Here is a 27,041-nt window from a genome sequence, read left to right on the forward strand (position 1 = left end):
GGCCCAGTCCCAAACAGTCATGATCCGTCTGACCCATCAGGTTATGCACAGGCGGGCTGGAGGGCTTCATTCTATCGTATCGATGAAGACAATCCGGGTACGATCCCCGCTGGGGGGATTATAGTTTCATCACCCCACGGGGTAACTGGAGGCCGGTGGGGTGGGGTTGGGGGGAAAGAAGGCCAGGATTCTGGCTTGCAAGCTCGCCGCCAATCCCACGAGAGTCTTGGCACTGCATCTTACCTTATATAGAAGGCCATAGGGACTTCGCGGAGTCTCCCCGAGACCCTCGGGCCAAGAGTAAGACGACGGTCGCCGCTAGTTCGCTAGTGTGGGAGATGCGTTGCGGATAAATACTCGAAGAGAAACGGAGCTGTAGCAGCTCTCCTGTACGGAGTAATTTGGCTGAGACAAACTGTCGAGCTAAGAGGTGGTATTCTACCACTAAGAACTTGCTGATTCAGCGACTACCCACTCCCGACGTCTTTCATATGTTTTTGTAAGGTAAACTGGGTCATCTCGGAATACTCGCGTTGTAACACGCTAGTACTAGCCTCTCAGGCTATGAGGCTCTCAACAGCGATCTCCAGGGTAGTTCTTCAATCAACTCGTTCAATTGGTCCTTCAGTACTAGCATGTACAGAAATCCTGCGATCCGTTGCAACCAGATGCACGTCTTGTGTTTTGTTCTACAATTCCAAATTGCCATGCATCAGCCACTCCAGCAGCACACTTAACTCCTTGATCCCGCCGCCCTCCTCGCCCCAGATCTTCAACCGCTCAATCACCACACGCACACAGTCCGCCCAGTCGGGAGGAATGCTCACATATTCTGCCGAGGGGCGCTGCGTCAGCTTTGCGCGAAATCCCGCAATCAGGCAAAGCGCATGATTGAACCGGACTCGACATCCTCCCCATGACCCCGGATGCCGGAAGAATGGCACCTCGGTCTGGATGCGATAAACTGCCAAAAGTAGCGCCTCGCTCGCTCTGACCCCATACAGCACCGCCATCCCTGGGTCGAGCGGTACATGGATGCACAGGTATAGATACGCGCGGCAGAGCAGTTCGCGCACCTCGACGTATCGCTCACGGCTTAGCTTCATGAGCTCACTCTCCTTCGGTGCAGGGGCGGATTCGAGAGGCATGTTGAACCGAAGTGTATGTGGAAGACAGTCTACCCACTGCTGGAGTTGACCTTCCAGCTGCGTCAGAGTCTCTGCCAGAACCTTGATGCTCGGCAGGTCGATATCCGGGGAGATCACACGGACCGCATTGCGGGCCCGGTTGAGAAGCCTGCGCAAGAAGATCTCGGCCAGGTAATAGTAGGAAGATGCTGCTTCGAGGTCTGTGGACGAGGGACTGGAAAAAATCCACCCAGGGGCGTCGGTAGATGGATGTCTCGTGGGGAAGCTCGGGAGAGAATAAGGAAAGTCGGAGAGGCTGAGGTCACATGGCGGGAGATCCGTCAGTTCATATCGAACCTCACTATTATATGTCAGCCAATTGTGTGAGGATTTGAGGTGTGTTGTGTATGTTATACCATTCGGATTTTAAGCATGTCCAGTAGAGTCGCTGCTCCAGACCTGGGGGGAGTTAGGCATATCCACAATGGAGAGATTAAATCACCCACTCTCTTCCTGCGCACTTCTAATCATCTTCCCCTCGCGGTGCTTCAAACGATACGTTTGCCACAGCATGGATGCTGTCCGGAACATTTTCCAGCCCGGAATCGGCTCGACGTTATACTGATACCAAATTCTACGCGGGAGTTAGACATTCGTATCTCGGAGCAGTTGAGAAGAAGGAACTTACCCGAATAAACAGAGACACTGCACTCCCACTAAGGTATCGTCGAGATACGCAGTGGAGATGCGCTTACGCGCCATGGAGAGGAAGGTCAACGATTCCTTCATTCGGTGCTCCGGAACCGACATCGTCACGTAAGTGACCGGTGGACTGAATGATGGTTCATTGTACGAGACCTCGCGGGTTTCGTCATCGGGATAATTCCCCCAGATGGCCGCAAGCGCAAAGATAAGTAGCACCAAGCACGACGAGGCGGACCAGTCAATGCCATTTTCCAGCACTCGAGCGATATGAAAGTCCAGCTGGTCCGGGTCAACGATTGGGTTCTTGGTCCAGATCTTGGTCCTGAAAATCTCGCGCAGTTCGAGGAGCCTTTGGGGATCTAAGCTTGGTAGAGCTGTAACCGCCCATTAGTATCCGATTCTGGGATATGATGGGTCGAAAAGACCATACCCGTCTGAAAGCGATCTGGCTTCTCGGAATACGCTGCCATTGGAAAAGTCGATACAGGCTTCTCTTTCGGAAAAATAGGCCAGCTGAGAATCATGTCCGACCCGGTAATAGGTGTCTTGGGCGCATCGTTGCGCGAGATTGACTCGGGATCTACTTCGTCCACTGGGCATGGCGACGCCTGCTGCGATAAAAGAGGAGGCCCCCAGTTCAAAGACAGCCTCTCTGACAGAAGCCGCTCTTGACGTTCTACTGCGTCTAGGATTCTTGCGCCCCATGTATCTAGACTTTAGATAGAATTGGTGGTCATTAGATGCCTCAGCTAATGGAAAAAGCTCTATGGGAACCGACACTGAGATGGCGTCCGTCTCCGGATACTCGCAAGCTACACCCCGCTGGATACATTTGGCACATACTGGCCGTGCTGAATCGCATCGAGTCTTGCTGAGACGACAGGCATCGCATGCGGTGAGCACCCGAGTATTCTTGCGAGGTCGCGCAGTCGACGAAGGGTCCATTCCTCCTGCTGGGGATTCCTGCAGTCGGACACGGGATACTCAGAGAAAGATATGTTGGTAAAAGGCCAAAAGAAAAACGACGATGTCGGTGACTGGTGATGGGCTAGGCGAAGGATGGCTGAATCACCCCTCCAAGCAAGCCAAGACCTCATTTAGCCGGGAAATTCACCCAGCCAAAGCCGGATGAACCCTTAAAGTCCCCGCCAATACGTGGTGCGATCCACTTGGAATTTGCCCCGGGCCACCACTTCCTGGCTAGAGGTTCCAATCAACACTTCATACGTCCCTTGCTCGCTCTTCCACATGTCCTCGATCTCGTCCCAGAAGCTGGTCGCATATCGGTCCAGCTGGATGTCAACCGTTCTTTCTTCCCCAGGCTGCAGGAATACTTTTTCGAAACCGTGCAGCTCCTTGCTTGGGCGTGGTGTTGGGGATTCGGGGGCAGAGATGTACAGTTGGAGAACCTGGGCGCCCGCCAGTTTGCCCTTGTTTTTGATTTGTACGGTGGCGACCGCAGGACGGTCCATGTTGAAGATCTCCGGGGCGACGGTAACACTCGGTGAGATCTTGAAGGTCGTGTATGACAGGCCGTGACTACAATACGTTTAGATGAGATATGGTTAGATGAGACTAGGAGACGAAGGAACCAACTCACCCAAATGGAAAGAGGACTTCTCGTCCGGTCCTCTCGTAAAATCGATAACCCCCATAGATGTCCTCGCCGTAGAGCACTCGGCCACCCACGCTGGCGTAGTTCAGGTAGGCCGGGTTGTGTTTCACATCCACAGGCCAGGACAAGGGCAGCTTTGCGCATGGATTGACCTCTCCGAAGATGACATCGGCAATTCCATGACCCGTCTCGTTACCTCCGTACCAGGCCTGCAGGATGCACCGGGCCTGATCGGCCCACGGCATGGTAACTGGTGTACCGGACTGATTGACGATGACGGTCTTATCTGCGGCGGCCTTCAACACCTTCGAGATCAACCGGTCAACTCCCGCTGGCAGATCCATATGCGTGCGATCGAACCCTTCAGATTCCCAGTCTTTGTTGAGCCCGGTGCAAAGAATGGTGTAGTCGGCCTCTGCGGCAGCTTCCACGGCATTCTCGATCATTTCATCCCGGTTCATCCGTAGACAGGCCCCCAGATTTGCGGCGCCGCCACCGAAATTCACCGTTCCCACCGTTTTCGTTGGGGTAGTGTTGGCAGAGCCGAACTCAATCCGAATTTTGTATATAGTCCCAGCAACTAATTCCTTCGATCCTAGCTCCTCAACGGTACCTTTGCCGAAAAATGCCGTCCCGCGCGTCTGGCTCGTGGTGTTATCTATCACGAGCTCATCGTCAATGTAGAGATTTGCGGCACCAAAGACACTCAGGCCAAAGTCCCAAAGCCCGGAGGCGTCGGGCGTGAAGTCGCCAATCAGTGTGGCCCAGAAGAGCCCTCGGTTGAGGCCGGGAGCATAGTAGTCCATGAGCTGGAAGGCCGTCGTCGATACAGGCTCAGTGCTGATTAAACGTCGTTCCTTGCCCATCGGCTCGTTGTAGAATTGAATGACAGCATTGCTCAGCAGACGGTTTATCACGGGGAGCATCTTATGGACGTATGCGCCCGCTTTATAGAGCACCTCCGCGTTAGGAAGGGCTTCCCTGCAGGCGTCGTATAACGAGACAGAATAATATGGCTCAAGTGACGCACTGCCACCACCCGATATTGCGGGAGTCTTCATGTGAGATCCGATTAGGGCGATCTTTTTGATCTCCCTTGGAAGGGGCAAGATGCCTTCGTTCTTGAGAAGGACGATGCTGTTCGCACAGATTTTGCGATTCAGTGCTCTATCCTCTGGGAAATCCCGTCCTCGCTCCACTTCTGACACTTGGACCTGACTCGCTTGCTTCACGAATTCCAACACCCTTCGCGCTCGTGCATCAATAGTCGATTGCTTGATCAGTCGAGCCTGCACGGCGGACTCGATAAACTTTCCCCGATATCTGGACACCCCCGGCATTTCCAGGTCAAGGCCCGCATTCATGGAGTCGATGGTTGTGTAGGTCCCGTACCAATCGCTCATAACCAGCGGATTCCACTTCCACTCCTCGCGGATCAGATTGAGCATGCGCGCATCTTCTACCACATGCTTCCCATTGATCTTATTATACGAGGTCATGAGCGCGCCAGGCTTCGCATCTCTCGCCACAATCTGGAAGGGTCGTAGGTAGATCTCGCGCAAGGCTCGCTGGGTGACGAGGACATCCACCGCCCGACGTTCATGTTCCTGGTCGTTGCCCACGAAATGCTTCACCGTGGATATGATCCCTTTGCTTTCGCATCCGAGGATGATTGATTTGGCCAGAATGCCTGAGAGATGCGGATCTTCCGCAAACGATTCGAACCCGCGGCCACCGAGGGGAGCGCGTTGCATGTTGATTGTCGGACCCAGCCAACAATGCGCCCCTTTCGCAATGCACTCGTCACCCAACAGCTTCCCGGCTTGGAATATCAGATCTCGGTCCCAGGTGGCGCCCAGAGCTGTGCCGCAAGGCAAACATGCGGCGGGGATGCCGGCAAAGAATTTCGTGCCCCGGATACCATTGGGACCGTCGGTGGCGCGGATTGAGGGGACGTTGAATTTGGGGATAGGATGTGTGTGCCAGAAATCAATTCCTGCTTTTGTTAGTGGATGACGTCCCCAACGATCAATCGTCTCTGTTACCGGATAAAAGAGCGATCTTGTCCTGCTCGCTGATGTTCGCTAGAACATGCTCTACATCGAATATCTCCGGCATAATGAACACTTGGAAAAAGAAACAATGTCAATAAAGAAAGTAAGCTATGCCTGTGACCTCTACGCAGAGCGAACAGAAGCAGACTATGCAGCGATTACATATAAATGCCTGCGCAGTTCACCGCGTCGATCTTTTTACGTCGAACCCATGTTTCGATGGGACCTCTGGACGCTATTCCCCTGAGTCCCGACATCCGACATCCCGAGACACCCAGCGACGTGTTGACGGCGGAGACTCCCCGGCTTGGTGGGGACCCGCGAGGATCCCCGCATCTCCCCTATAGCCCTATCCGCGCGCTCTATCGGGGAGGTAATTAGTTTAGTAAACGCTCGTACGGTAAACTAAGCGATTTAGAATTAGGATTACTTAGAGGAGTGCGATCAATAGGAGCTCTAGTAGTCAAAACCCGGCCTTTATGGTACGCTTATATAAGCATTGCTCGGATTTTTTACATCTTTCCCTATAGTATTTATGTCTATAGATTATGAATCTTTAACTCATTTATTTTTATCTATTTTATTTAATTTATGGTCGTTTCAAGGTATTCACCTAGGTGTTACTGTCACGGAGTCTGCAGGAATCTTGCATTGATCTCTCGCAACCACAGAGGATCGACATCGTACAGGTGTCGACACTTCAGCGTTGGCTCACCGCAACGCTACTCTCTATGTTAAATAGCCCTCCCAGGAGAACCCTGAGGTTCTCCAAGAATCAGTCTCTGTATTCCTCCAATACCACTTGCTCCTCAGGCATCTTCATCTTACCTAACGTAATTCACTACCGAGCCGGCCACACCCCCGAGCCGGCCACCCCAGAACACCATAGTTAAAGGCAGTTTTTGATAAACTTATATCTTAACAACTATAACTTCATTTTGATTAATTAGTTGTATGCATATATCGATAAGCATATCATATCATGTCTAGGATTTTCAAGCGAATCAAAAAGCTGGATAACAATGATACCATAAATTACGCTGTAATTTAGCTACTTTTGCTGTAGAGATATATATCTTGAATACCCTATTATAAAAATTCCCTAAACCTTGTAGAAGAGCTAGACTATGTACCTAGTACATGATCCTAAAGTATGAAAAATATATAAGCCCCTGTTGTCAGGATATAGCACAGTAATCTATCGCCTTAACTATGGTGTTCTGGGGTGGCCGGCTCGGGGGTGTGGCCGGCTCGGTAGTGAATTACGTTAGCTGACAGGCTCTATCTTGTAAACACCAGAACCCTTCTTACTTTACAAGACCTTAGTAGTCTAACGAGAAAAAGAACCTATAGTCTAGCGGACCCCACTTTTTTGTCCCATATTGAAGGGAAGACCCTAAACTGTAGTCTAGTAGACTACAGCCACCCCCATGGGATAGGAGGGTAATTGTTTCTTAAAAGTAGTGTCGTCAGGTATTATCCTAATTCTAACGCTGCTATGGCTGCGGGGCTCTTGGGAGGGGGAGGTGGGTTGTGGGGGCGCGGGGGTGGTTGAGGCATACTGTTTAACAGTATTGCACCAGTCCACATAACATGCGCCTTACGTTTCTATCTCGTCTTCCATGCCAGTTCATGCAAATCCTTTCAGCTGCAGGACATTTAGTGCAAGACGATACTAAGGAGTCACAAACCGAACGGCGGCGGAAGGATTCCCAGCATTGACGTTTTGGTGACACAGAATTGGATATATAATGACTTGGTTGCATTTGAGTGTAAATTAGCCGTCACGTCCGGTTGCTCCCAGCAAAAGGCCCGGAGAAGAGCTTACATCATCCAGAATACATCCTTGTCGAATGAACAGTCGGGTATATTGCCCCTCTCAGAAACTGGCAGTGATCCAAGTGATGAGTGGTATTGTTCGGGGGATATATGAAGGTCTTCCTGGCGAATTGTCTCTATCGTTCCGTCCCAACAGGACTCGACCTTTCTGTACTAGCCTTTCAAGACACAGGCTCGCCGGCGACGCATACAGGAGTTGTCTCTTCACATTTGTGGATGGAGTCAACGAGGAGTATCATGCCTGTCACCTTCAAAACCTCTCCTTTCGATCCTTTAAAGTGCTTTTCATTACTTGAGAACCTGAATTATGGTAGAGGAAAGAAAAATTCTATTAATTTGATAGACTTATCTTAAGGAGACAGCTTCAACTTCGTCGATTCGTTTCCGTAATCTTTCTTTGGGGGCAGGGTCACCAGGTTTCGTTGAGCCTTGATTTTGAACTGCAACACTTTCAACAGGGAGTAAGTATACGCCAGCGTCGGTACAGGCACGCCTAGTGCGTGTGCTTCCCTAACAACCTCCCCGACAATGATTTCCATTTCTATAAAATTACCCTTAAAAGCGTCAGAATGAGATCAATCGAAGTTGTTATGTGAGACTTGCCTTTTCAATATCCTGCTGCATACTTGGTCTGAAATACGCATCGAGTGCATCGCCGTTCAATGAGTCATCTTCCTGGCTCGGAGACAGCTTGTGACCCGCAGACCGAGCAACGCTTTTGACTTCAAGCATGATGGGGAGCAGAAGCTCCGATATAGCGGAACCGGAGAAGCGAATTTTGGAAGTATCCATTCCAGTAATGGCGCAAAGAGAATTGTACGATGCGTTATAAACCAATTTGCGCCATCTCATGAATTCTACTTCCTCGGTATATTGTGCCGTTGCCTTCCCGCTCGCGCTATAGAGAGTGGTAAACTCTTTCGCAGCCGTGAGCTCGCAATCACGCTGTACATTTGGGTTTCTGAATGCGCCAATAATCAAGGTATCATGGTCCTGGTGGAAGATTTCGCCGGGCTTAAGCTCGGACGAGTTCATGCGCGAGATACCCGATATAACCACATTGGAAGGGAAACGGGCGATGATAGGCTTCTCGATATTGATACCATTCTGAACCAGGACGATATTCGTGTGGCCGGCGGTGATTGCAGGCGCTATGATTTCAGCCACTGTTGGAGGAATGTCGGGAATATTCTTCGTACAGACAACGACAAAGTCAAATGGAGTAACTGAGCCATCCTGTACATTTAGCACGCTCTTGGAGACTATTCGGGGTTTGTCAGCCTCAATGCAGCTATTGGAATATTAGGCATCGCTCGTTACTTACTGGATGTTGGCCTCCAGCCGGAGATTTCTCCATGGTCGCATGACGATATCTTGAATCCTTGTTCGCTGACCAAGTCATAATTTGACCTTAGCACTCCTGTCACTGCTGCGAGACCCCCTATCTCCAAATTGTATGCTGTGATCGTGCCGATTCCCCCTAATCCAACCACCAGAATGCTGGACTTGTTGACTGATCTCATTGTAAGTTATATGTAGCAACTATGGTTTTCCTTGAGGAAGACAAGCAGAGGATATGGGTGCAATATAAGCCCTATTGTTTCATCTAAACCAATGTTAAACTCGAACGCTCGCGTTCCAGACACACGGAAACTATTTTGGTAACCCATATCTCTGATAATGATCGAGGGGGCTTTCCCCAGTCCGTACTCGACCTTATCAAGTTTATTGCTACAAGATCGAGGTCAAATTTAATTCGATTCGCCGGAATTCATGAGCTTCGAACAGTTCGAAAATTGGTGCGGAGCTGTAACCAGTGAACACGCTGGATGAACTCATAGTTGGCTTGGCGATCAGCACAACCCCTCTTTCCCCCAATCTTAAGAAGCCGGCCTATCTCCGGTTTGTGACCGGAATGAAATTTCCTATCTAGGTCAGATTGGAAGTAACCCACTCTCATCCCCCAGCTCAGATTCTCACTGAACGAGATGAAAGTCGGTACTAATGATGATTTACCCATGGAGTACAGTATGTAGAGCCGGATACAGGTGTACCTGCGAGTAATTGCATATTTCAACAGCCGGTGCAGATAAGACAATCGCACACGTTGATGCCTCCCAGAGAGGGCCGGATGCATCGCCCTAGGCTTCAGGTCCCAGGCATAGTAATCTAGATAAGGTGGTGTCTATCAACCAGAAACCGCTATCTTTCACTGATGTCGGTTGAGCTGGTAGAGCAGCCACATAAAGGTCGACTACTTGGCATGTGCCGACAGACATAGCAACATACAAGCGGCTTATGACCGTCCCCTCAGTGGTATAAATATAGCTACTCGATATCTGTGAATTATTGTTTGTCCATTCATATCCCTGATATTCGCCGTCGCTCACCATGGCAAACTCAGCGGTAAATGATGACAGCAAAGCCTCTCCATCCCTCGAACTCGCCAACATCACCAGCCATACTGACGATAGAGATCAGACTGATGGGCTTGACGATGCGTATTTACACGCTTCAACATCTACAAAAGTTTACAGGGGTGTCCTGTTCCAGATGATTCTGTTCGGAGCGTAAGTCCACATCTTACTATCTTCAGAATAATGCTCATAGAATAACTTTGTACATAGCCTCTCGTTCGTTGGCCCAGCCATGTCCGACGCAATATCCAACCTCGGAGGTGGCGGTCTCTCCACCCCATATCTGGGCAACTTGGCGAACTCGCTCGACTACGCGGCTTCGTGTTTGATAGCTCTCTTCGGAGGCCCATTGATAAACAAGTTTGGTATCAAGTGGTCCTGCATGATTGCTGCGGTGACGATGCCTCTTACAGGGTCTTCTTACTACGTCAGTGCAAAGTACAGTGTAGATTGGTACCTGCTCTTCTCAAAGGTGAGAATAACTCATGCTGCTCTCCAAGGCGTTTCTCGGCCTAACAATTTTATAGCTGCTCGGGGGATTCACTTCGGCCTTCCTCTACGTCGCTGAGACGACGGCAATGCTGTCATACCCGAAGCAAGATGACAGGGGTTTCTATTTGGGTAAGTAACCCCCGATCCTTACGGACGAGACATGGATGCTCACGATTTGGCTTAGGTATATGGTCTGCCATGCGAAGCTCGGGCAGCGTCATGGGCGGTGCAATTAACTTTTCCACGAACTACTCCAAATCTTCCGAAGGAGGCATTGCGTGGTCTACGTACCTTATTTTTGTGGGATTCGGTGAGTTCTCTGTGCATACATGTCAATGATGTAGCTGCTGAACGTGGGAATACGCAGAATGTACTGGCGTGATCTGGACTTTCCTTCTGTCACCAACCCAGCGTGTTCGACGTCGCGATGGTTCCAAAATTGCCATGTCCAGTAGCATCAGCTGGAAGCAGGAATTTGCTGCCCTATTCAAGCATCTACAGCGCAGAAAGGTTAGTATACTAGTATGAAGAATTCCTCCAGCCAGTGACTAATGCGGAACCTCAGACATGGCTTCTTTTCTTGCCAGCTTTCTACTCGTTCTTCTACGGCGGAACCATGGGCACATACCTCTCGCTACACTTCTCAGTGCGAGCGCGCGCCTTGTCGTCTCTGATTATCCGTTAGTACCTTTGATGCCAAAATCGGTAAAAGCTTCTAATCCGTATTTTAGCATCGGTCACCATCCCGATAGTCATCGCCTATGGGAAGCTGTTGGACCTCTCGCGCTGGTCCCAACCTAAGCGGGCATGGGTTGCTTTCGCCCTCTGGGCCATTCCTCAGGCCGCCTGCTTCATCTGGATCGGCATAGAATACAGCCGGTTTGGGGCGGCGACACTGGGACTAGATTATGAACAGTAAGTTTTCATTCGCATGCTCCGTGGTCTTCGGATACTAACGTATTTGGCTGCAAAGAGATAGCGGAAGATGGGCTGTGGCTTACGTTCCGTATCTGATCATCTTCGTAACCGGCTATTGGACTCAACTCTGTTTGTACTGGATCCTTGGCACTTTCTCTACTGACATCGGATCTTCCTCCCGAACGGGTGGCTTGTTCCGTGCATTCGAAACGGCGGGCCAGGCTGTCTCGTACGCCATTAACTCGACCTCTAAAGCCGACCCTATAATACCATTCTATGTCAACTTTGCCATCTTGATTATTACTGTTCCCTGCATGGTACTCCTGATCCGAATGGTGCCAGAGACTCCATATAGCACGGACATCGACGCAGGGAATGCCGTGGTGATTAAGGGTATACCTGCCAAGGATCAGAAGTAAGCCATCTGAGATGACTAAGGATTGTATGGTCGAGGTCGTTTATAAGGGCAGCTTCTGCACTCCATGATTTCCATTTTGAATATACAGTCAACTCACTTATAGCACAGCCTACCATCCAGCAGAATCTATGTTCTATAACGTCTATAATCGTACAAAGCCCACTAACCCCCTGAGGGTAGGCCCCCATAAAAATTCTCTGATCAGAGCAAATTCTTACCGACATATTAAATTGGTCTAAACCCAATCATAACACCCCCATTATAGCATATAGAAACCATTATTTACGTCTTGAGATATCAGAGTAGCTTCCTGCGCAACCTGGTCTAATTCCCTCGCCAATTACGGCTGTAGCCGTACGAGCTTCTCGGAATTCCTTTCCTTACGTGACTCTATCGGATCCGCTTGTAGAATAGTTCTGCAGTTATTGGGGCTTTTGCAATAGTTCTATGATCGAGAGACTTCTTAACGTCCCCCACGCAGATTTCTAGTTGCTGGGCCAAGAGCGTATTGGCATCCGTAGATCGCTGAATATGGCATCCTACACAGTGATATAGATAGTCTACTTCTTGAAGGTCCCGAACTAGCTTCTTATTTAGTCGTAGCACGCGCTCAGTTGTATTCGTTGGTGAAATCGTTCACTGAACTTGGGAATTCAGGCGCTGGTGACGGCGTATCAATTGACCAAGCTTTTTTTGTATTCACTAGATGAATTTCACGTATCTAGACATGAAAAACAAATACTCGAAATGGCAACTTAAGTGACGGAAATAGGACCTCGTTGCTTTTGAGCCTGTTGATCCTTTCTACGATCACCAATCATCTCTCATAACCTTGCTTTGTAATGGTTCGTTCGAATAAGTTCCAAATAAGAAATACAAATTGGTACCAGTCATATTACAGCACAATGGGCATAGGGTCTACATGGACCGGCTCTAGCGACCGGCTTTGGGGACCGGCCTTGGCGACCGGCTTTAGCGGCCTGTTCTGGCAACCGGTCCAGATAACATGGAGAAGGAACTAGGCTCTTGATAGCCGGACTACTTTTGATAAGCGGACTAACGCCGTTTGAACTCGATTATCAGTCCAGTCGCAAAGTCAGTACGGCAACATTCTAACTCTCTTCCCGTTAAATTATCGCCATAATGGTTCTCCCAATCAGTAACCCGACGAAGTCCTTCTGGATCGAGGAGGCCAGCTCTGCTCTCCGAGACTTTCGGTCAACCAAGGATTTACCAAAGGAGACAGATGTCATAATCATAGGGAGTGGATATGCAGGTGCAACAACGGCATACTGGCTTAACAAGGCAAGAGAGCTACATGCCCTAGACTCTTGAGCAATGTTCTAAACGAAACTCCTAGTACACGGAAAATGACGCCCAAAAGCCCCGAATTCTCATGCTAGAGGCTCGAGATATTTGCGGGTCCGCGACAGGTCGCAATGGTAGGGTTTTCCTACAGTTTTTGATTGCAGCTTGGGCGTTATGGGAACTAATAAAGGGTTAACTCAGGAGGGCAGCTGAGGCCGCATGCCTATTCGCGCTATCCAGCATGGTCTGCTAGGTTCGGGCCCGATGGGGCGATGGGACTCATCAAACATGAAATGGCGCACCTGTTAGCTTTTCAGGATCTTCTGGCCGAGGAGGACATCGCCGAGGAAGTGTGCTTTCGTCTTGGTGAGACATTTGATGCAGCCATGTCGGATGAAGCCTGGGCACGACTGAAAGGCGCCTACGAAGCAATGAAGAAGGACCATGGGCAGGACAACGAGGTGGTCAGGGTTTGCAGGCTAATTGAAGACACCAAGGCTGCGGAGGAATTCACCCAGATGAAGGCATGCCTGGGGGCAGTGGTGCATCCCGCCGGTCAAGTGTGAGTTCTCTGGCTAGATTCTCTTGTCTATATCCTTTTGTTTGGAGGTGACTGACTTTTCACAGATGGCCGTACAAGTTTGTTCATGCCCTGCTCCGCATAGTTCTCAAAGCAGGTAATTTGAACCTCCAAGCACATACGCCAGCTGAGAGTGTCTCAGAGCGAGACGACTCCGGCTGGATCACTGTCAAGACTGGGAGGAGGGATGTACGAACGAAAACCGTGGTGCATGCGACAAATCGATGGGCTTCTCACCTCTTACCGGAGTTCGGCAATCTCATCTTTGGGAGCAGAGCGACTTTGGCATCAATCAAAGCACCAGAGGGTTTCATCAAGCACACAGGTGCCCAACATTGGGACAGTATCGTGAATGTTTGTAGGCTTCCAACGCCGCGGCAGAGAATAAGCTGAGAAACTAACGGCTCTAGAATTATCATCTTCAACTTCCACCACCTTACAACAGCATCATTGTTGGCGGAGCAAGATCTCTTCTTGTACACTCTCCTCAAGATTGTTCCCCGAACGACGAAGAGGATAAACAATTCGATGGTGCTTCGGAATTCTTCCAATCGTGGCCTGAGTTGGACGTGGTGGGATGGCCTGGCAACTATCCAGCAGAGTTAGCAAAGAACGTTGACGAGGGTGGCTGTTGGTCGGGTGGTAGGCTCCCTGTAGTTCTCCAGGAGCTGTAAGCATGCACTGACAAACTGACAGTTGAATCGATGAGTATCGACGCATTTCCTTTTGTCGGTGATATTCCAAATCGGGATGGACACTTTGTTACGGCTGGCTTTTCAGGTCATGGTACGTGTTGCCTGTCTGAGATCGACTGTTTTGTCAAACTGACATATAGTGCTCAAGGCATGCCTCGTATTCTACTCTCCACCGCCCACATCACACCACTGATTTTGGATGCCTTGAACATCAAGTACACTGCTCCCTCCCTCGTTGCGCCATACCCGCCTCTACCCAAACCATTCCAGGCAACGGCCGAACGAATCAGTTCTCTCCAGAAGATAAATTCTGCCGCCATTTTCGAAAAGAACTCCAAAGACTGTCTAGAAAGTGCAAAGAAACCCTTTTGTAACAAACTCCCCGGTCGCCCGAAGTCTTAGGACAGATGGCGGATCATGAATGGGTAACAAGCTTGTCGTTAGAGAGCTGAAATTCCCTCTTTAGATCAAGATTAAAATACCGAGGGCACGAAATGTACTTCAACACGAGAATTTTATTGTTTAAGCCAATTTCATTTAGTATTAAATCGTAGACGGTAATAACAAGAGCCCTAACCGAATGTGCATTTATGGAAGAGACAGGATTCACACAAGTCTTTGAAATATTTTTCAAGGAGCCTTGAATTCAACAGCAATACTCTGTTCAACTAGATGCTTTTAGGGTAAAAGACTATCTCGTCCGCCGTGTGACGCATGACGTTACCTTCCGAATACTGCATGAAACCGGGTCTGTAGATGATCCGAATGGCTTCGGGTATATGATATATCCGAGGAGCCTTATAGAATTAGAAATTGCCCAATAAATAGCAGGAAATAGAGGTAATAAAATACAGAGTCATTGATATCTAGTACGGGTCGTGACAAAAGATGCATGCCTTAGGCTTCCACATGCATGGATAGCTGATAGTTAACTAATGGAATGGGGATAGCACGATGGCAGTCTGACATAGCAGACGGAGACAGCACAACCAACCACTCCCATGTCCAGTAGAGACGTAGAGAGCAGTCTCTATAGGTGGCTATCGTACTAGAAATGAAGCTGTATCATGAAAGAAGAATCTGGTGGAAAACTGTAGTCATATTGATGATGGTAGGATGATGCTACTGCCTAAGAAAAGACTGCATGCAAGCTTCCTAAGGCACTTGTGATACCCCAGGCCACGAATACGCTACTGTCATGGGTTCCACCACTACACTAACTAGTTATCCTCAGGGTCTCTGGTTCTTATCTTCAACGTCAAACCAATCTCGGGGAACGCACACAGAAAAATTCTAGCCCCGGCCTATCTATTAAGCAAGACCAAGAAAGCAAAAGGTCATTTATAGCAAAAGAACCTTTAGAGTGTGGCCACGGTGCCTGTTCCTAGAGTCTGTCAATGTGTCGCTATTGGCTGGAACCCTGAGTTTACATATCCACCTTTGTAATATGCCAATCGGTAGACTTCACACAGTATTATCAGCACGTGCGATATATCTGTTGATTCGCGAAGGGGTTACGTGTGAGGGGGGAAATCAATCCCGGCCAAGGGCCCAGGCCTTAGAGAGCAGCCCTGTCAGCAATGGTCCAGATTGTAAATCTACGGCTATATACGCCAAACCTATATCTACTGATGTATGGTAGGTAGGATCAACCTATTCACTTAAACATTAAAATAGTAATCCAAGCATTAAGTAACTTTGAGTGTGTTAAACTGGATTACATAAAAACCAACAAATTTCCAGTGGTTTCACTTCCTCAGCAGAGTAATCAAAACCCTCGAGATTGACGGGCGCGAATGTTCCTCGGGAAATTTTTGAAGGCCCATAAGACGCGACACTGCTACCCGTGCTACGTGAATACCATAGCTTGTGTCCACACAAGTGCGCCATGGAGTCTCGACAAAAGGCCCGACTAGGGCGAGATTGACGATTGATTTTGGGGTAATGCAAGGGCGATCTTCTAAGGACCTGGTCAATAATGTTGAGCACATCCTCGGCATCGCGCGTGGAATGGTAATAGAACGCTGTAGAACTTCCGTGGCCACTTCACCAGGGAGATCCAGATGATGTAGGATCTCGGACATGACTTCTGCACCGGAGCAAAACAACATGCTCTTTTTGATATGCTCGCCTTCATTTTCGGGAAAGAGCGCAAAACCCCAGAGGACACGGACGTCTCGACACTGTTGAGCAAACACGGGCTGGACAGGGAGACAAAGTCTCATGCCCCAGCCACTTTTCTTCATAAGGATAATTGCACCAGCCTGAGATTGGCATTGTGATAGAGTCTGAAGATATTCGACAAATCCGATGTGCTCTGTTGTGATAGTAAAGGATTCCAATATAGATTCGGATTTGCGTGTGCAGAAAGTGTAAGGATTTCCATAGTCCGGGAATTTGTTACCAGCTTCTAACCATAGCGCCCAGTTCGCGTCGAGGTGGTCTCTCGCTTCAATTGAAAGCCAAGCTGGCGGGAGATCATTCGTTCCAATTGCAGATCCCGAGACAGTCGAGCCCGGTGTAGCTATGACGATGTCGCTGTGTCCTAGAAATTTTTTGAACTCAAGTCCGTGCTGAGAAATGGCTAGGCGACTGATTCTATGACGGTTTTGGTCGACCGTAGTTTCGATGTTCCGTATTTTAACGCCGAACTGAAAGTCCACGCCCTGACTTTGGAGAAAGAAATAAATGGGAAGATATATTGCCTCGTACTGATAATGGCCTGTGAGATCCAGACAGCTCAAAATGCTTAAGCTGTAGAAGTCAGATAAATATTGCCTAACAGCACGTCTGAATTCTGCGGCACTGTGCCAGGGCTGAAAACCGAATCTTGTAGATTCGCATGTCTAAAGTTAAACCAGGGAATCAATGCGTTTGGGTTATGCAGTTACTCACTGAGTCGACCAGATCGTCCAAAATGTACTTTCAAAGAAGCTTTCCCCAAAAAAACTACGGATATCCTTTTTTTGCAGGCTTTTCTCCCCTTTCAGAAGAAGACGCATCATATGTATTCTGTGCCTCCACCCTATGTTCAGCGACTTCGTGGGCAGGTGTCTGAAAGCTCCGTCATTTTGAGCGATAAAACACGTACCACCTCTTTTGCTCATCGCGAGATTTTTTTCCTCTTCTTGGATGTCATCAAGATAGGAGCGGCCTTCCGCCACTGCGGATGGAATCATATCAAGAATCTCTCTCAACTCTGGTCCAACGGGAACAGGAAGGCACCCCGCAAATTGGTCGTATCCTGCATGCGCACTACCTTGTTGATGTACTGCTTGCTGTAAGGACAAGTGTTCATCTAGAACATGCACAGCAGAAGGACGTAAATGAGCACGCTTTATCAAATAAACTGCTGATGCTAGAGACGCAGTTCCGCTTCCAAGGATCCAGGCCTCAGTTTCTCCTGGTAAGCGACGGTCGTATCGTGCTGAGCTATCCATAGAGAGTGGCTGTAGGCGAAGTAGATTCAAGTGGCTTGGAAGACTAGTGAAATGTACACATGTGAAAATTAAAAAGAACATCGCGCATATGCCCGTCCATTGCAATCGACGAAGTCACAAGATGGTGGCGATACGTGACGTTCGGGTCCGTAGTCATAGAAGTCTAAAGACAGTCTTGACCGTAGCCACTGGTCAGTTTGGAAGAAGACCATGGCTCGCTTCTACATGCAAGGGTCATCTTGGGTAAAAGGAATCAGGATAGAGTGGACAAGCGACGAATGCTGGATATTGAAAGTGTTGCGTAATGTTAGACAAATTCATGTTATGGAGAATATATCTCAATCGATACCAACAGCTCAGCCGCAAAGGGCGCGGTTCCGTGACGTCATCCACATTTGGCCAAGTCTCCAGTCACATATATACAACATCACTACTAAGAAAGTCCCGTTTTCGAGGAATGACAACCCCGCCCTTCGTGTGATTCAAGTCATACTAATATGTACTTTGATCGATGTTATCCTCGCCAGCAACCCAACCAACAAATCCTGAGACGTTCGGCGCCTACAGATGTACCGGGCCACCGCCTCAGTACCCCTATTCACTTCGGAAAGACATTTGAAGATAGTGTAACAAATATCCTTTTTATTTACGAGTAGCGAGTGACAGTCAGTCAAATAAGAATTTCAAAGGGCACGCTTCTTAACTTCGTCTATTACGCTACTGGTTCAATTGGGCAAAGGTTGTTTTTGTTCGGATGTTAGGAAATACCAGAGATTCATAGGTAGCGTAGCGGTTTTATTAGTATTCTATGTTCCACTAGTTTAGCTCGCAGTAAGTCACTCTTTCGATTTTGAATTGCCTATCATACATGCTCTCTCGCTGTCCAATGGGATCCTTCGCCGTAAAAGCCATCCTCAGTAGTTTGTGTAACTTCGAATGTCTGCCGGATACCAACTTCCATTTTTCCTGGCAATGTTTGTTGTTGTACAGTCAATCTTTCCACGCTATCACTGGGGCTGGATGGGTGTGGCCAAGAACCATCCAAATCTCTTTGGGTCTCGATATTTGTCACCATGACAGCCAGTTTATCGGGTCTTAACTCGCTCCGCTCATTCGCTCCCATCGAGCCTAAAGGTACCGGTCGCTGCCTACTCGCGCCAGTTGGGCGCCCAAAAGATTCTTTCGGGAAACCAGCGGAATATGATGGATCTGCGTGTGTACCGAGCCAGTGGCGCAGAAGCGGACGGAGGGTTGCGAGACTGCCAGCAGTAATACCGAGGCCGACTTCCAAGTTTGACCAGTAGGCAATCTGAACGGTAGCATCTTTAGTGAGTTAGCATCCGTTAAAGCAAGAGATCTCAAGGACAAGTGTAGAAAAAGAGCGTACACAAAAAGTCGTCCAAATCATCAAACGTTTTCACAAAAGGTATACGAACAATCACGGCGGAGGATGCACTGTGTCAGAGTTTAGTTGTTGTCCAATCCCAAGATCCCAAGATTTGAATAAGAGTGGTTACACACATGCAAGCCATGCTCAAAATTCCGACTACAGCCAGTTTCGTCTGGCGTTTCATATGTAATTTGTGCACAACGAAGACTGGTAGAATACCAACAGTAAAGTCGCACATTGCGGCAAACGCACTGTAAACATATGTCATGGCAACAATGATTTCCATGTTGATACAGGAGCCTTCGCCTTGGATGTTGACGACTGGGTGATGGGCCATCCGAGTCCAGAAGAAGGAAAGTGGCTTGCATTGCAAGAGCATCAGGAACATGAACACCAGGCCAGCAAGGACCGTCATGGTCATGACAGAATAGAGAAGCCATAGATGGACTCGCTTGATGCAGATTCGCATTAGGAAAATGCAGATTGAGATCTTGCAAAAGATAGATGCGAAGCAAAAAGCAATTTCGCAGAACCACCAGTACTATTCACAAACGAGTCAGGGAAGTGTCTTACGAAACATATTCCATGAATCGAGCTTACCTCCATGGCGGTGACTCGCTCCTCTGGCTCGAGACTATACCAGTGCCGCCCATTGCCATGCAACCCTGCGCCAATCATAGACCCAGAGAAGAATATATACCAGAACTAACTGGAGGTTAGTAGGCCGCATTTCAAGCTTTCCAAAGGGAACAAGTTACCATGGCCATCACCATAGCACCGTCGTCCCATCCAAATGCCTTCACTACCCAGCCGCGGACATAGCATCGTAGCATCACAGCCACACATGCTATCGACATAAATAGGGCTGCGACGACCTTGATCGCCAAGTTCCTTTGGTCCTCATCGCTGCTCATTCTGAGACTCTCAGACGCGGCGAGGTTTGTTTTCCCCTGAATTCGAATCCCAGCCAGGAAAAATAGGAAGCTGGGTAGTGCGGAGTTCCAGAAATCTCTGGGTGCCACTAAAGATGACACCAAGAGATCGACAGTGCCAAAATGGGTACAGAGTACATATGCACGAGTTTCCCGTAATCATGCTCTCGAAATGCCGGTGTGTGGAGATTTCGCTCTGTCGGAACCTACAGTACCCACTAGCAGCCCAAGAATATTTTCATACAAGGGAAGGATTTTCTCGCGTGCCGTGCTGAAACTGCAAAATTTCAAGGAGCATTAGGCTAGCGCCCACACCGTTGTGGCTAGTGTGGTTTGGCGTGCGCTACAACCCCACTACATGCGGGACGGCTATTCTCACTGGATGGTAACTGCTCGCTTGCTGGAAATCAGGGGGTTTCCGTGACTGCCGAGGCTCAATTCTCATGAGGATACAATTTTTCCAAGAGTCTAGATGTGTTCCGCTGGTTTGCCATGCAGAACCAAGTCAGACATGATCGGCTACTCATTTTAACACTCGAAGAGTTGGGCCGAGTTTGGCGACTGACAGTCCATCTTGAATCATAGTTCCATGTCTTTGAGCTTCGTCAATCGAACTGCTCGCAAAGTAAGCTTACGCCAGGAGACTTCTTTACCCGTGCAGAGGCACTAGGTCTTCCTGTCTCATTGAGCGCACTGTATTTAGGGAGAAGGTTATCTTCTCTTTCCACGAGCTTACTAGAGTCTCAATGAAGGATATGACTGATTTTATGCTATTCCAGATCCTCTCTATTACGCTGCTCTGGAAACAATGTCTAACCCTGAATATCAATCATTTGTGTCCGGAACTGACTATCTTCTCGGTGCTGCGCTTTGTTCCGTGAAAGTCAACGTGAATTATTCTGTATTTCTGGACCCTATTATTTATTACACATCCACGATTCGGTCTAGACGCGGATTGAGTGGTTTACTTCCTGGGTACTGCTACGCTGGACTAAATACACCACAGTTATGCACACTTGAGGATTTGTGGTACTAGCCGTTGGTGTGCGCGTATTGAGCACGATGACAAATGCACCTTCCGTCGAGTACCAACTTATACTAAGTGCAACGATCTCTACGGTGGTACTTGAACGTATCTGTCTAGCTACCTAAGTACGTATTACAATTGGGTATAACTAACTACGATCTACGCTTCACATAGCTTTAGCGCGTCTTCAGGCTTCGCTGTAGGTGTTAGTCCGTCTCGTCGTACTGTTAATCAGGTCCGACAGTCAGCACGCTTCGATATACGGAGTATATTTTGACTAGTTTAGAAAATTTGTCACTGACAGCAGATTGTTTTCCCTTTACTCCTCCAATCCAAAATACAACATCCTACGTGGAATTTACTTTGCACCCTATATTGTTGCCCCGCTGCGGCGAATCTTGGAATACGGGAACCAACTCAACATTCAGATAAGAACGTTTATGGGTAGAACAGTATAAAATAGTCCAAGTTAGAATAGTTGCTCAGCAAGGAAATTCTTATCTAGCAATATTTTGTCAACTGAGTCTTTGCCTACTCAGTCTTTGTCTCCTGAGCCTCTCATCTTCACCAACATAACTTGGTTTGATAGACGCGGATTGACACCAGCTCTGGTCACTCCCTTGGCTCTAGAAGACGCGACGGATTATAGTGCTACCCAAAGACTTAATTCATGGCTTAGTAGCTTTGGTAGAGTCAAAGGTAACGAATCTGCACTCTCCTTACGGATTTAATGCCCAATAATTTCTATCAGAACAAGGCGCGAGTATCACAGAACGCAATCCTAGCGCCTATGATTGAGCTTCTATGAGCTTCACGAGTCAACCGAGTTCCGTACCTGACAATACAAATGATATATGTCACCCGCGGCAGCTCACGAAGTTCCACCGCAATGAGTGTCAGATATATAGACAGATATTTTATTATTCACCGTGATATATAAAAAGAGGAAATGACATTTGCAGATAGTAATGAGGCCGAATGGGTCTTTGGTATCAAAATCAGAGACCGGCTCGGGCTAGACGAACTATATCTTTTTTTCTTCTTTTTTTTTTAAGTAAAAGGGGGAGAAAAACACCAGTAAACCCACTTCCCTTCACCTTGTCGCATCGGACCCGAATGTTTACCTGTTGGCAGTATGAACCCCTTGGTTTGGAGTAAATAAGGGATGCAGGGTCCAATGATATAATGTGTTGGTCGGGGCGGAGAGATGAGATCACCGCCTGCAAAAACCACTTCCCATTCTCGTTATGTTTCCATCGCAAATATGTTATCCGGAGCCAGTTATAAGTCTCTGATAACGGGATTGTTAGCCTTCTATGGCTTCATTATTTTATTTTGGATAAATAAAAGACAGGGCCCGGAGCCACGAGACTTTGATCGCCACACAGGGATCACATCAGAACCTCCGGTAACCCCTGATCAGGCGGTCAAAAACAGGACCTTAGGGGTATGTACCTGGAACATATTTCTTTTTTTTTTGAATTTTGAATTTTGAATTTTCATATTGACCACAGGCAATAGTTTGAGCATATATTTGTTATTGGGCTCAGTGATCGAACGGATAAGCGCGATACAATCACCTTGGTGTCTTCGTTTCTAGGGGTAGACGTCGAGTGGATTGAAGGTGTCAAACAAGATGACATCAACCCCAAAGCCTACCCATCCGTATGTTTCAAGTTTCGATAAACTTGTCAAAATCACTCATTCGTTGCATAGAAACCTGGACATCATCTTCTCGACCGACCAAATACTCTCGGCTCGTGGCGTGCTCATATGAACGCATTACAAACGTATGCGAATTCCACCCATCAATACTCTATTTTACCCGCTAATTTTTTTCAATGCATGACATAGGATGATCGCCCGAGGTTATAGCAGCGCTCTTATTCTCGAGGATGATTCTGATTGGGATGTGACATTCAAAGATCAAATGGTTGAATTTGCTCGCGGAACACGTGCTATTTCAACAAAGCAAGATAACCCACTCTCGCCGTATGGTGATTCTTGGGATCTTCTATGGCTAGGACATTGTTCCTCGCGTGCCAAGAAGGGACCTTATTGGAAGATACCCAATGATCCTACTGTCGCACCTTTACAGTATAGGACTGGATTCAAACATCCAAGCATGATTGAGGATTCCGATGCGGCATTTTCACGCTACATATATTCGGCTGAGGACTTACTGTGCAGTTACGGCATTGCATGGACGTTCAATGCAGCGCGTAATGCCCTTGCCCGTATGTCCATGCTTGAACTTGATGTGACCGCTGCCGATGTGGGATTTCATACTGCCTGTGACGGTGGACTGAGATGTCTGACATCGGAACCGGCTTTGATTGGAAGCTATCGGCGAGCAGGACCTCCACAGGCAGACTCGGACATAGAGATATTCGATTCAACGGAATGGCACGAGGCAGGATCTGGACACATCGTCTGGAGCTCTGCTCTTAACGCTTTGCGGTTAGCGGCAGGGTTACCAGTGAAGGCACAGTGGCCAGAGATTACTCCGCCGGAAATTGATCCAATCAAGCTCAAAATACCCAAGGGCCACTTGGAACATCTCTCCTGATGTGTACGTATTGCTTTTTGTCCTCAAATTGAACACAAGTAATTTAATTTCTACTTGTTCCGATTTGGAAACTAGATGCCTTCTTTTTCTCGTGGGCGACAGGCTTATTATCACACGACCACGCAGGTACATAAGGTGTGCGATAATACTGAGCGTTAAAGTGCTGGAGGATCTTGCTTGGGTTTACTAGATCCGATTCTCATGTATCAACAGAAATAAATGTCGAGGCGGAATCATCCTTTTATCTAGCTAAAGTGAAAGACAGAAAAAAAGAGTTAACAAACGAAAGAGTAAGATATTGGAGGGCGCATCCTACCAACCGGGGAGGGGCGCACCAACATGGCGCCAACGTTGTCTCTTTCCGTTCAAATAAGGTTATTTCGCACCAAGGACAGCGACAGACCAGGCTGGCATTGTGAAGGAGAACTTGCCTTCCTTCGTCTCCAGCATGGTAGATGTCTTTTAGAAATGTGTTAATGAAAACCAGTCACTTGACTCTTGAATACAAATTTCGGATAGTTCTTCTTTACCTCGAACATGAACCCATAGAGATGCGGACTGGAGGAATTCCCCCTCAGTAGAAACTTGAAGTTAAATTCCGTGTGAATTCCCTAAGAATAGGCCCAAAATGGAGGAAATGCCCAGAGAGGATAGTGTGCGTGCATCCAGCATACTTCACTGGAATAAAAATGAAGTAAACTTTCAGAAGATGGTTCAATTAGCAATCTTCATGAGAATTTCGCATTATTACACTATTTGGCAAGTCGAATTCAACCGAGCGTACCCCAACCTGATATTAGCATCCATGAGAGACATGGCTGTAGTCAAAACAGGAGATACCCCCGATCATATGAGCTCGGACTCGGACTACAACATGGCTTCACGGGTAACTGTTCTTCTCGTACTCCCAAGAAGGTGAGCAATTAGTCGCGAAGTGGTACAGTCACTGGTCGGGAAGATATCAGAATGGAGGAACGTCAGTATCCTGTGTCGGATATAAGGTAAAGAAAAGGCAAATGTTTTTCGTCTTGTGAAGACTTGGATATCTCCTCAATCATATAGGCCTCCTCGCATTACTTGACTGTATCTTAGGGCTCTGTACACTTGCAGTATCACGGAATGATACCGGTCCTCCCCGCTCATTCCGACTCTCGGAAATAGTTCCGAGCTTCCGATCAACAACCTTCTATAAATATTGAACTCTCCCAAACAAGGAAGTCTGATATCCAAAGTAATTATGTCTCACCCCCTCTCTATCCTCTCAGCAGCGGAGACCAACTTGGCCCGTGATGTGGTCAAGGCCGCACACCCGAATGTTGTCATCGACTTCCGAGAGATCTTCCTACAGGAACCACCAAAAGCGCTCCTCTTGGAGTTCCTGGCAGTCGAACATGCTGGTCGTCTCAGCCCAACGACCCCGAGGCCCCCACGTCTCGCTTTGTGTCAGTATGATGTGATTGGGTCAGACCGCATCCCTCAGTTTCACGAATCAGTGGTCGATGTCGTCTTGCAGTCGCGCGTCAAGCACACGGTAGTGGGGAAGCAGCATCATGCCAGTTTGACACTGTGAGAAACACCATAGCAATGGCAAAAGGATATAGACTAATCATCCAAAAGTAACGAGTTCGATGTTCTTGTTGAGCAGTGCATGAAGTCTCCTTTGTTCCAGGAGGCCCTCTCAGATTTCACCTTGCCCGAGGGCTTCGAGGTCGTGATCGAGCCGTGGCCTTATGGTGGTTTGGATCATACAGATGAAAATCGCCGCTACTTCCAGGCCTTATGTTTTGCCCAAGACAAGCGAACTGGAAATGAGGACTCCAATTTCTACTCGTTCCCTTTGCCTGTTATACCGGTGATGGACGCTTTGACGCAACAGATTATCCGCGTTGATCGGCCTGCCACTGGTGGAAAAGGGGAGGGGCTTCTCGAGCAAACCTTCCAGCGGGACATCATTGGCCACTGCAAGTCTTCGGAATATGTTCCAGAGCTGATGCCCGAGGGTACCCGCAAGGATCTTAAGCCCCTCAATGTTGTTCAGCCCGAGGGTCCCTCTTTCCGGGTTACAAACGAATCTCTGGTTGAATGGCAGAAGTGGCGGTTCCGTGTCGCTTTCAATCCTCGAGAGGGAGCGACCATTCACGATGTGTCCTATGACGGTCGCAGTGTGATGCACCGACTGGCAGTTAGCGAAATGGTACGAATATTGGTTTCTGTCAGTGAGCTCAGCGCTAACCTTTCCCTTCAGACGGTACCCTACGCCGATCCCCGACCCCCCTTCCATCGGAAGCAGGCCTTTGACTTTGGCGATGGAGGTGGTGGTAACATGGCAAATAACCTATCCCTCGGTTGCGACTGTCTTGGAGTTATCAAATACTTTGATGCTATCATCACCCAACCAGATGGTACTGCACAGACCCTCCCCAACGCGATTTGTCTTCACGAACAGGATAATGGAATTGGCTGGAAGCACTCCAACTGGCGCACTGGGCGGGCAGTTGTCACCCGGCATCGGGAGTTAGTTATCCAGTTTATCATCACACTGGCCAACTATGAATACATTTTTGCCTACAAATTCGATCAGTCTGCAGGTATCACTGTCGAGGCCCGCGCCACAGGTATTTTAAACGTGGTCAATATCGATGCTGGCAAGGTCAGTGACTACGGCAACGTGGTCAGTGGTGGCGTTCTCGCCCAGAATCACCAGCACATCTTCAATGTGCGCATTGATCCAGCAGTTGATGGCCCAAACAACTCAGTGGTCGTTGAGGAATCTCATCCCGTTCCGATGAACGCAGTCACTAACCCCAACGGGAATTTCTACGAAGTCACTAACCAGACAGTGGAACGTTCTTCTTGGATAGATGCTGCTCCTCAGTTCAACCGAACTATCAAGATAGTCAACCCCCACAAAACGAATCCCATCAGTGGAAACCCTGTGGGCTACAAATTCATTCCTCTGGCAACCCAGATGTTGTTGGCCGACCCAGAATCAGTGCAGGCACGTCGGGCTCAATTTGCTCAACACCACGTTTGGGTCACCAAGCATCGTGATGGAGAGCTCTACGCTGGTGGGCGCTACACATTGCAGAGCCAGACAGAGATTGAAGGTGTTGCAGATGCAGTTCGCCGTGGTGATTCTGTTGTCGATACCGATGTGGTAGTTTGGAACTCCTTTGGCATTACCCACAATCCCCGTGTGGAGGACTGGCCAGTGATGTAAGTGTTTCTTTTGTCCTTATTTGAACCGAACTAATAATTCCAGGCCCGTGGAGATTTTCCAACTCATGATCCGGCCCGCAGACTTCTTCGCGGCCAATCCGTCGCTCGATGTGCCATCCAACAAGAATGGATCGTCTCGCTTAGCTGACACGGAATGCTGCCGTAAATCGCACATTTAAAGTGGGATGTTCAACTGTAACTTAGCCTTATTGGATTTACTTCTACCTTGTTAAATCTATGGAGATGCTTGTAGTAATGTGAGGAAGTTTATGCCGAGCTTTCTCTGCGTATTGTTT

The 27,041-nt window shown here is 48.4% G+C and overlaps 7 protein-coding genes across 7 annotated transcripts; 4 read left to right on the forward strand and 3 right to left on the reverse strand.

The window, feature by feature from the left end:
- Nucleotides 1-689: 689 nt before the first annotated feature.
- PENARI_c016G09905 (uncharacterized protein) lies at nucleotides 690-5,565 on the reverse strand (the record flags this gene model as incomplete). The annotated part of the gene is made up of 9 exons (XM_022634151.1): nucleotides 690-1,488; nucleotides 1,544-1,586; nucleotides 1,634-1,761; nucleotides 1,816-2,206; nucleotides 2,263-2,541; nucleotides 2,676-2,785; nucleotides 2,988-3,371; nucleotides 3,433-5,443; nucleotides 5,493-5,565. The coding sequence occupies 9 exons, from the start codon at nucleotides 5,563-5,565 to the stop codon at nucleotides 690-692; spliced, it is 4,218 nt and encodes a 1,405-aa protein (XP_022486130.1).
- A 2,125-nt stretch (nucleotides 5,566-7,690) lies between these two features.
- On the reverse strand, nucleotides 7,691-8,863 carry PENARI_c016G04540 (ketopantoate reductase family protein; the record flags this gene model as incomplete). The annotated part of the gene is made up of 3 exons (XM_022634034.1): nucleotides 7,691-7,881; nucleotides 7,967-8,602; nucleotides 8,665-8,863. 3 exons carry the CDS (start codon nucleotides 8,861-8,863, stop codon nucleotides 7,691-7,693), a joined length of 1,026 nt encoding a protein of 341 aa, XP_022486103.1.
- An 868-nt stretch (nucleotides 8,864-9,731) lies between these two features.
- Nucleotides 9,732-11,586, forward strand: PENARI_c016G07980 (uncharacterized protein; the record flags this gene model as incomplete). The annotated part of the gene is made up of 8 exons (XM_022634115.1): nucleotides 9,732-9,910; nucleotides 9,968-10,229; nucleotides 10,285-10,378; nucleotides 10,434-10,559; nucleotides 10,617-10,759; nucleotides 10,815-10,929; nucleotides 10,981-11,164; nucleotides 11,223-11,586. 8 exons carry the CDS (start codon nucleotides 9,732-9,734, stop codon nucleotides 11,584-11,586), a joined length of 1,467 nt encoding a protein of 488 aa, XP_022486179.1.
- Nucleotides 11,587-12,728: 1,142 nt separating this feature from the next.
- PENARI_c016G01040 (NAD(P)/FAD-dependent oxidoreductase) lies at nucleotides 12,729-14,570 on the forward strand (the record flags this gene model as incomplete). Its single annotated transcript, XM_022633955.1, has 7 exons — nucleotides 12,729-12,833; nucleotides 12,946-13,027; nucleotides 13,095-13,455; nucleotides 13,521-13,827; nucleotides 13,884-14,115; nucleotides 14,170-14,259; nucleotides 14,317-14,570. 7 exons carry the CDS (start codon nucleotides 12,729-12,731, stop codon nucleotides 14,568-14,570), a joined length of 1,431 nt encoding a protein of 476 aa, XP_022485967.1.
- Nucleotides 14,571-18,470: 3,900 nt separating this feature from the next.
- PENARI_c016G09952 (uncharacterized protein) lies at nucleotides 18,471-19,912 on the reverse strand (the record flags this gene model as incomplete). Its single annotated transcript, XM_022634153.1, has 5 exons — nucleotides 18,471-18,931; nucleotides 18,996-19,063; nucleotides 19,130-19,539; nucleotides 19,599-19,703; nucleotides 19,757-19,912. The coding sequence occupies 5 exons, from the start codon at nucleotides 19,910-19,912 to the stop codon at nucleotides 18,471-18,473; spliced, it is 1,200 nt and encodes a 399-aa protein (XP_022486000.1).
- Nucleotides 19,913-20,738: 826 nt separating this feature from the next.
- Nucleotides 20,739-23,526, forward strand: PENARI_c016G06087 (uncharacterized protein; the record flags this gene model as incomplete). The annotated part of the gene is made up of 4 exons (XM_022634068.1): nucleotides 20,739-20,819; nucleotides 22,479-22,622; nucleotides 22,674-22,747; nucleotides 22,812-23,526. 4 exons carry the CDS (start codon nucleotides 20,739-20,741, stop codon nucleotides 23,524-23,526), a joined length of 1,014 nt encoding a protein of 337 aa, XP_022486075.1.
- Nucleotides 23,527-24,763: 1,237 nt separating this feature from the next.
- On the forward strand, nucleotides 24,764-26,924 carry PENARI_c016G11514 (putative copper amine oxidase; the record flags this gene model as incomplete). Its single annotated transcript, XM_022634191.1, has 4 exons — nucleotides 24,764-25,092; nucleotides 25,144-25,720; nucleotides 25,772-26,742; nucleotides 26,789-26,924. 4 exons carry the CDS (start codon nucleotides 24,764-24,766, stop codon nucleotides 26,922-26,924), a joined length of 2,013 nt encoding a protein of 670 aa, XP_022485994.1.
- Nucleotides 26,925-27,041: the final 117 nt, after the last annotated feature.

This window comes from Penicillium arizonense (assembly GCF_001773325.1).
Source record: "Penicillium arizonense strain CBS 141311 chromosome Unknown PENARI_contig016, whole genome shotgun sequence".
Taxonomy (NCBI): domain Eukaryota; kingdom Fungi; phylum Ascomycota; class Eurotiomycetes; order Eurotiales; family Aspergillaceae; genus Penicillium; species Penicillium arizonense.